The sequence below is a fragment of the Diplotaxodon limnothrissa genome, linkage group LG3, assembly GCF_057381915.1.
Source record: "Diplotaxodon limnothrissa isolate DT_005_m linkage group LG3, D_limnothrissa_male_GT1.1, whole genome shotgun sequence".
Classification (NCBI taxonomy): Eukaryota; Metazoa; Chordata; class Actinopteri; order Cichliformes; family Cichlidae; genus Diplotaxodon; species Diplotaxodon limnothrissa.
In genome coordinates this window covers 28,038,830-28,048,457 of record NC_140598.1, presented here as the reverse complement: position 1 = coordinate 28,048,457, position 9,628 = coordinate 28,038,830, and the positions used below count along the sequence as shown (strand labels likewise).

Sequence of the window (9,628 nt, the reverse complement as noted above, 5' to 3'; positions counted from 1 at the left end):
ATTTTATTTCACAAACTAAGTTAGAGTTCGCTTACTTCTACAAACATTGTTCTAGAGGTCATCACTATCGCTCATGTCTGGGCCCTGTAATGGGCTAAGACATTTAAGGACCTTTGCAGAGTGGCCCTGGCAGAGTGCAATGGCACAATCAGCTGTGATCTCTTGTGGGAAAATGTTCCAAGCATCTTGCCCGGGATGATGATTTATCCAGTCAGGCTGAAGAGGAGGGTTGTTCAAAGCCATTAAGCCGCTCAGCCAGCGGCACTTCGAGAGGAGGTTATTCAAGATAGCATCACGAGTTTCATCTTCCTGTCCGTGGAACCCCTGCCATTGAGAATTTATTTAAGTTTACATGACTACAAACAAAATTTAATCAAAAAAACAGCTGTTGTGTTTAAACACACAGTTTAATATCTTGCAGTTGGTTTGTCCCACAAATGCACAGTGTGGTGTATTTACAATGTGTGTAATGTTGTGTCTGTAATTCCCACAAACCTGAGCAGTGTCTTTAAATCTGTAGTAAACAGCAGACTGAAGGTTCTGAATGGTTAACTTTGTGTATTCATGAACCTGAAACAAATAATGAAACCTGTCATTGATCTTTATCACAGAAGCTTCAGTGATCATGTTTAACACATCCAAAACACATCAGTACCTTCTGATATGCTGGAGTGTTGTCTGCATGTAGGTTAAATGCTGACTCTATCTGTTTCTTCTTGGTCTGTATTTCCTCTGCCCCATTTTGAAAATTGCGCTGTAATTATCAGGGTGAATGCAAATATTTTTTTTTTATAAGAATAAAGCTCATACTACACTCTAATCTCACCTCTTCAGACTATATAATGTACCTGAATCGAAGCTTTGATTTGCTCTGTGTTGCTGTAAGCTATCTGCAGATAAGTCTTGATTTTAGTCCAGTCCTTCCTCAGCTCTTCATACATCTCTTTCAGTCTGGTTTCATTCACTGGGTTGTTCATGTTTTCAGATTTCCCCGTCTTTAGTGCAAGATCAATCTCTCCTGCCACTCTGGTAATAATAATAGATAATGTTGAAAGAAAAAAAAACACATGGTGGTGTCTGGAGCATTGTACACAGCACTTTTAAATCAGTTCAATTCAATTCAATTTTATTTATATAGCACCAAATCACAACAAAAGTCGCCTCAAGGCGCTTCATAGATACAGAGAAAAACCCAACAATCATATGACCCCCTATGAGCAAGCACTTTGGTGACAGTGGGAAGGAAAAACTCCCTTTTAACAGGAAGAAACCTCCGGCAGAACCAGGCTCAGGGAGGAGCGGCCATCTGCTGCGACCGGTTGGGGCGAGAGAAGGAAGACAGGATAAAGACATGCTGTGGAAGAGAGACAGAGGTTAATAACAGATATGATTCAATGCAGAGAGGTCTATTAATACATAGTGAGTGAGAAAGGTGACTGGAAAGGAAAAACTCAATGCATCATGGGAATCCCCCGGCAGCCTACATCTATTGCAGCATAACTAAGGGAGGATCCAGGGTCACCTGGTCCAGCCCTAACTATATGCTTTAGCAAAAAGGAAAGTTTTAAGCCTAATCTTAAAAGTAGAGATAGTGTCTGTCTCCCGAATCCAAACTGGAAGCTGGTTCCACAGAAGAGGGTCCTGAAAACTGAAGGCTCTCCCTCCCATTCTACTTTTAAATACTCTAGGAACAACAAGTAGGCCTGCAGAGCGAGAGCGGAGCGCTCTAATAGGGTGATATGGTACTACAAGGTCATTAAGATAAGATGGGGCCTGATTATTTAAGACCTTGTATGTGAGGAGCAGGATTTTGAATTCAATTCTGGATTTAACAGGAAGCCAATGAAGGGAAGCCAAAACAGGAGAAATATGCTCTCTCTTTCTAGTCCCTGTCAGTACTCTTGCTGCAGCATTTTGGATTAGCTAAAGGCTTTTCAGTGAGTTTTTTGGACATCCTGATAATAATGAATTACAGTAGTCCAGCCTGGAAGTAATAAATGCATGAACTAGTTTTTCAGCGTCACTCTGAGACAGGATATTTCTAATTTTAGAGATGTTGCGCAAATGGAAGAACGCAGTCTTACATATTTGTTTAATATGTGCGTTGAAGGACATGTCCTGGTCAAAAATGACTCCAAGGTTCATCACCGCGTTACTGGAGGCCAAGGTAATGCCATCCAGAGTAAGAATCTGGTTAGATACCATATTTCTAAGATTTTCAGGGCCGAGTACAATAACCTCAGTTTTATCCGAATTAAGAAGCAGAAAGTTAGCGGCCATCCAGGTCTTTATGTCTTTAAGACATTCCTGCAGTTTAACTAATTGGTGTGTGTTATCTGGCTTCATGGACAGATAAAGCTGGGTGTCATCTGCATAGCAGTGAAAATGTATGCTATGTCTTCTAATGATGCTGCCTAAGGGAAGCATGTATAATGTAAACAGAATTGGTCCTAGCACTGAACCCTGTGGAACTCCATAATTAACCTCAGTGTGTGAAGAGGACTCTCCATTTACATGCACAAACTGGAGTCTATTAGATAGATATGATACAAACCACTGCAGCGCAGTACTTGTAATACCTACAGCATGTTCTAATCGCTCTAATAGGATATTATGGTCAACAGTATCGAACGCTGCACTGAGGTCTAGCAGGACAAGCACAGAGATGAGTCCACTGTCAGAGGCCATAAGAAGATCATTTGTAACCTTCACTAAAGCGGTTTCTGTGCTGAGCTCTGATACCTGACTGAAACTCTTCAAATAAACCATTCCTCTGCAGATGATCTGTTAGCTGTTTGACAACTACTCTTTCAAGGATTTTTGATATGACAGGAAGGTTGGAGATTGGCCTATAATTAGCTAAGACTGCTGGGTCTAGAGATGGCTTTTTGAGTAAAGGTTTAACTACAGCCAGCTTGAAGGCCTGTGGTACATAGCCGATTATTAGAGATAGATTGATCATATTTAAGATCGAAGAATTAATTAATGGCAGGACTTCTTTGAGCAGTTTTGTAGGAATGGGGTCTAAAAGACACGTTGATGGTTTGGAGGAAGTAATTATTGAAGTTAACTCAGAAAGATCAATTGGAGAAAAAGAGTCTAACTTAACATCAATGGTACTAAGAGTAACTGTAGATAATATTACATCTGTGGGATGATTATTGATAATTTTTTCCTTAATGATAAAAATTTTATTTGTGAAGAAGTTCATGAAGTCATTACTAGTTAACGTTAAAGGGATGGTTGGCTCAAAAGAGCTCTGACTTTTGTCAGCCTGGCTACAGTGCTGAAGAGAAACCTGGGGTTGTTCTTATTTTCTTCAATCAGTGATGAATAGTAAGATGTTCTGGCTTTGCGGAGGGCTTTCTTATAAAGCAGCAAACTATTTCTCCAGGCTAAATGATGATCCTCTAGATTTGTGACACGCCATTTCCTCTCCAGATTACGAGTCATCTGCTTTAGGCTACGTGTTTGAGAATTATACCACGGAGTCAGGTACTTCTGATCTGAGACCTTAGTTTTCACAGGAGCTACAGTATCCAGAGTCGTACGTAGTGAGGAGGTGAAATTATTAACAAGATAATCGACCTCTGTTGGGGTAGCGTTCAGATAGCTGCTCTGCTCTGTGTTGGTACAGGGCATTGGAGATGATAACAGTGGGTGGATTATATTCTTAAACTTAGTTACAGCATTTTCAGAAAGACATCTACTTTGATAAAGTCTACTCTTCACCGCTGTGTAATCAATTATTGTAAAAGTAAATGTGATCAGGAAATGATCAGACAGGAGAGGGTTTTCAGGAAACACTGTTAAATGTTCAGGTTCGATGCCATATGTTAAAACAAGATCTAGAGTGTGATTAAAGTGGTGGGTGGGTTCTTTTACATTTTGAGAGAAACCAATTGAGTCTAATAACAGATTAAATGCCATGTTGAGGCTGTCATTTTTAGCATCTACATGGATGTTAAAATCACCCACAATAATTATTTTATCTGAGCTCAGAACTAAATTAGATATAAAGTCTGAGAAGTCAGACAGAAACTCTGTGTAAGGCCCAGGTGGACGATAGATGATAACAAGTAAGACTGGTTTCTGAGTTTCACAGCTGGGGTGGACAATGTTAAGCATCAGACTTTCGAATGAATTAAAAGTCTGTCTTGGTCTTTCATTAATTAATAGGCTGGTGTGAAAAATTGCTGCCACACCGCCCCCTCGGCCTGTGCTTCGAGATTTCTGGTAGTTAGAATGGCTCGGGGGTGTTGATTCATTTAAACTAACATAATCATCCTGCTGCAACCAGGTTTCTGTAAGGCAGAGTAAATCAATTTGTTGATCAATTATTAAGTCATGTCCTAACAGAGACTTGGAGGAGAGAGACCTAATATTTAATAATCCACATTTCACTGTTTTACTCTTTGGTTCAGATGTGGATACTGTATTGTTCTTTCTTTGTAATTGTTTATGTTTAAGTTGTTTGTTGCTGGTTTTTAGTTTGTTTTTTGTCTTTTTGGAAGCTGACACAGTCTCTATGGAGATGGGTTTTTTGGGGGGGTAGCAGGAGGAGAGAAGCTGCAGAGAGGCGTGTAAGACTGCAACTCTGCTTCCTGGTCCCAACTCTGGACAGTCATATTTTGGGGGGGTTTAATAAATTTGTCCATATTTCTAGAAATGAGAGCTGCTCCATCCAAAGTGGGATGGATGCCGTCTCTCCTAACAAGACCAGGTTTCCTCCAGAAGGTTTGCCAATTATCTATGAAGCCCACATCGTTTCTGGGACACCACTCAGACAGCCAGCAATTTAAGGAGAACATGCGGCTAAACATGTCACTCCTGGTCTGATTGGGGAGGGGACCAGAGAAAACTACAGAGTCCGACATTGTTTTGGCAAAGTTGCACACCGATTCAATATTGATTTTAGTGACCTCCGATTGGCGTAACCGGGTGTCATTACTGCCGACGTGAATTATGATTTTACTTAATTTACGTTTACCCTTAGCCAGCAGTTTTAAATTTCCTTCAATGTCGCCTGCTCTGGCCCCTGGAAGACAATTGACTATGGTTGCCGGTGTCTCTAGCTTCACATGTCTGAGAACAGAATCGCCAATTACCAGAGTTTGACCCCCGGCGGGTGTGTCGCCGAGTGGGGAAAAACGGTTAGACACATGAACGGGTTGGTGGTGTACCTGGGGCTTCTGTTTAGGACTATGCTTCCTCCTCACCGCGACCCAGCCTCCCTGTTTCCCCAGCTGCTTGGGACCTGCCGGGGAACAGCTAGCGGGGCCTACGCTATTTTCGGCTGCACCAGCTACAGGGGCCTGGCTAGCTACGGGTGAATGAAGGGTGCGAAGCCGAGTCTCCAATTCAGTAATCCTGGCCTCCAGCGCTGCAAATATGCTACATTTGTTACAGATATCATTACTGCTAAAGGAGGCCGAGGAGTAACTAAACATCTGACACAATGAGCAAGAAAGTGCAGGAGGGACAGGTAAAGTAGCCATGGTGCTAATGAGTCGGCTACGAGCTAAGCTAAGCTAAGCTAGCGAGACAGTACAGAGACAGTGAGTGAATACTTTGGCTATAAATTAGGTAGTGAGTACACAGAAAGTGTGCTTCGGATGAAGCACGTGACGAAAGAAGAATGTATTTAAAACGTGTTAATTAAATTGCTAAGCAATTAAGCTACTCAGAAACACCACTGTGTTTGAGCAGGAACAGGAAGTGATACTCTACCACAGAGCGAGCGAACACCAAGTGACAGCGCCACCAAGGAGGTAAATCAATGTTTCAGTACAGTACCTGTCTTTGAATGATCTCAATTCTTCTTCAGTTTCTTTATGTGCGGATCTGTGGGATAATGTTTGGTAAAAATATTTGATTTGTTTCTGGGCTAGACAGCTCCACAATGTTTTGTTTTGTGAGTGGTTTCAATTTCCTTTATCATCTGGAAAATTGTGAATTAATAATTTGTCATGACCTTTGGAGTCTTTAGTTGCCAAAGAAGCTATTTTAAATTTAAAAAAAATTGGAATAAATCCACCAAACTAACTGTTTGGATATTCAGAGTTCACAAGCATACAGCCACACCAACAGAGGAGTTCCTTAAAGATGAAAACTGGGGAAAATCAAATTTAAAGGCAGCAAGCAGTCATATATGTAAGGGATTTTAATAAAAAAAAGTTAACACATGAATACCTTGACATAAATGCCATCGCTATGTCTGACAAATTGCCGTGCTCTAACATTAAGGTATAAATACTTGCTTAATCATATATATATATATTTTAATCTTGAGCACAAGGTAGAAAAGGGGAAAAATGTATCTCTGTGCCAAATATTATGAAGGTCACTGTAATTGAGGAAACAAATAAATAAAATGATAAAAGTTGGCTGTCACCACAGCCTGGATGTGGATTTGAAACATTTTTATGTCTTTTTTTTTGTATTGAAATGTGTTTACCTTTCTTGTTGGAGTTTGTCTTTATAAAACTCTTCCATCGGAGCCAAACTGTTAAAACATTTAAAAAAAAGGTTATTCCTGTAGAGGTTCACTTTCAATTTTCATTCCCCTTTTTATTTTATTATGTTTTTAAAGCAGATCTCTTAGTAAAATAGCAGTATATATTAAAAAAAAATTCATTCACAAAGTTTATGGATAAAATTTCAAGTTTAAAATGAACTAATATTAGAACCAGAACCAGAATGATCTGAATAATCATGAACATGTATGTTGAGAGACAGTGTATATAAATACTGTTTAATGAGTGTCTATAAATATTGCAGAAATATAATTACCCTGCTTTTTGGAGGCTCACTTTGCTAAATGCTTCCATTTCACCCAAACTATTTAAAAACATAAACAGATTAATCTGTTAAAACACAAAAGATCACAAATTCATTATTAAACACAAATTTCATGTACAATATCAGATAAATAATTTTTAAAAATTATATTAAACATATAGAAACCAAATCTAACTGTTTAAATGCTACATTTGTCTTTCTTTATAAAGTAAATCTGTTTTGTTTGTTTTCGTAAGCCACTGTTACTAAGCTACATTGCAAAGTTGGTGATCAATCATACCCCTCTGCAATAGAATGCAAAAGTTTTATTTTATTTATTTATTTTTTTAAATAATACTTTAACAATTTAAGTGTAATTATCTAAGTTTAGACAACAGACTTTGGTGTTTCGCCAGATTATGCCAACAGTACCTCTCTTTGACTGGATTCAGTTCCAACTCTTGACGTTTCACCACAGACCTGTGAGAGAAATACAGTATACAGCATGTAAAACAAAGGTCTTGGTGAACAGATTAAAAAAAATGAAATAAAAGGAAGAAATGAGAAACTTGAGGCAGTTATGAAAGATGAGAAAAAAAAATGTTTACTTTGCATCTTGAAGTTTTTTTTCCATGTCAGCCAAACTGTTTAAAAACATCATAGAGAGATTATTCACAATACACAATATATTCAGTCAGCTCCATGATTAGAAATAAATCTGTATCTACAGTTATGTATACAAGTCCACCACCTGATTCAGCGTGTAGAACATCCTTTGGCAGCAGTAACCTGCAGAGGTGGTTTCCTGTGTGACTTTATCAGCCAGAAGTCTTGTGCTTTGTTCACCTGCAGCTTTGCAAACCTACACTCTAAAAACTAAAACTGGCATTTACTTAAAATTTTTGAGGCAACACTTAAAAATATTGAGTAGATTGGAAACCAGTCAAATCTGTTCAATATACTTGATCAATTAAATAACTAAAGCTTAAACATTTTAAGTTGAAATGAATAATTGTAGTTGTTAAACACAAAAAAAAGAGTAAATAACACTGACATGCTTGGTCAATGTAACTGAAATATAGATGGTCAGTTAATCCAAAATTTTGTTCCATTCACTTAATATTGTAAACTGAACATAATCAAAATTGTACTTTATATTAAATATGGTAAATGGCTTGTATTTGTATTGCACTGTACTTAGTTTCTGAGGACCCCAAAGCGCTTTACACATTCAGTCATTCACCCATTTTATTTCACTGGTAGTCTAAATCGAAAAAAACAAACAAACTAATATGTAGTTGGGTGTTTCATAATACATGTATGAAAAATGACCACATGTTAACATTTTTCCAAATGAAAATTAAATTTTCATAAACATGGAAATAACTCGAAATAAACAAGCACTAAAAAGACAAGAGCCTTTTCCCTTTTAGCTCAAAGCCTTACATACTTGAAGGATAAATGGCAAACCAGGAGAGCAAACACTAAAGCTCAAAGTATTTAAAAAACAAAATGAACAAAATAATGAAAAGGCTCGTGGTACTCAGTTACTCTACATTATTGTGTTTTACGTACACTTTTCAGTTGTAGTTGCTGACAATAAATAATATTGATTTGAATAATTAATGATTTTAGTACAAGATACTGATGAGTATACCTATTTGTCAAATATTTAGATTCAATTTTAAACAAAAATATTAAGTACATGCAAATAAGGTATTCTGTCGACCACATACTGAATTTTTTGTCTGAGATAAATGTAAATAATGACCTTAATTTAACACAAACACAAACGGTAACATTTTAGACATTTATTTCAACTTATCAAACTCAAATAATTATTAAAAGGATATTCAGAGATTTTATCAGGATCATCTAACTTATATTTATAGTGATATTTACTAAGCCTCTGAATTACTTTTTAGAGTGTAAGCCATTTTGCTATATTCTTTTAGATAGATTTCTCTTGCGACCTTTTCAAACAGCCATGCTTGTTCAGTCGTTTTCTAATTGTAATGTCATAAATGTTTAACATTTAACTTGATCACTGTAGAGTTCTTGGGTTTGTTGCACAGCATTATAGGTTCTATAGGAAGATTGTCGTGTGGGTTACAGAAACCAAAATTTAAAGACCAACAAACTGCTGAAACCTCCCTCATTGAGGTTAGAGAATTTTGTCTCTTTTGTGAATGCTCACACTTGCTGATGATCGATAATACAGGTCTGCAACCAAAAAACTGCATAGAAATTTTTTGACCATTTCTTACAGATATTTACTCACTGCAACCGGGAAAATAATTTTTAAAATTTCATCTCATCAGGTTTTCTTGCAAAACTCATGTGTTTTAGTTTAATTAAGCCTAAAATCAAGCATACCACTCTGCAAAAGACTGAAAATTTTCACAGTTTAAAATAATACTTTAACAATATAAGTGTTTAGACAGCAGACTTTGATGTTTCACCGTTTTATGCCAACAGTACCTCTCTTTGATTGAATTCAGTTCCTCCTCTTGACGTTTCACCACAGACCTGTGAGGGAAATATACAGCATGTAAAACAAAAGTCTCAGTGAACAGATTAAAAAGGGATGACATAAAAAGAAGGAATGAGAAACTTGAGGCATTTATGAAAGATGAGAAAAAAATGTTTACTTTGTGTCTTGAAGTTTTTTTCCCATCTCTGCCAAACTGTTTAAAAACATCATAGAGATATTATTCACAACACACACACACACAAATAGAAGTATTAATTTCAGAGTAATGTTTATTAAACTTTTTTAAAATGTAAAATCTTATGATGAGATGATCATAGCAACATAGATTATAATTCATACAGTCTATCCTGTGTT

At 37.2% G+C, this 9,628-nt stretch overlaps 2 protein-coding genes across 2 annotated transcripts in view; one reads left to right on the top strand and one right to left on the bottom strand.

Moving 5' to 3' along the window:
- Positions 1 to 9,628, top strand: part of LOC146635172 (neural cell adhesion molecule L1-like) — a 640,298-nt gene that overhangs the window by 145,509 nt on the left and 485,161 nt on the right. The window lies entirely within an intron of this gene.
- LOC146635201 (uncharacterized) lies at positions 52 to 9,299 on the bottom strand. The gene is made up of 8 exons (XM_085346614.1): positions 9,262 to 9,299; positions 6,793 to 6,840; positions 6,458 to 6,505; positions 5,797 to 5,844; positions 849 to 1,026; positions 656 to 754; positions 496 to 570; positions 52 to 324 (listed from the first exon to the last, which is right to left on the bottom strand). The coding sequence occupies exons 2-8, from the start codon at positions 6,828 to 6,830 to the stop codon at positions 52 to 54; spliced, it is 759 nt and encodes a 252-aa protein (XP_085202740.1). The 5' UTR covers positions 6,831 to 6,840; positions 9,262 to 9,299.

Coding starts and splice junctions, on each gene's coding strand:
- LOC146635201 (XM_085346614.1), bottom strand. CDS start 6,830: ATGGAAGCATTTAGCAAAGTGAGCCTCCAAAAAGCAGG. Junction 1,027..5,796: donor TTGAGATCATTCAAAGACAG/GTACTGTACTGA, acceptor TATTATTACCAG/AGTGGCAGGAGAGATTGATC. Junction 571..655: donor ACACTCCAGCATATCAGAAG/GTACTGATGTGT, acceptor TATTTGTTTCAG/GTTCATGAATACACAAAGTT.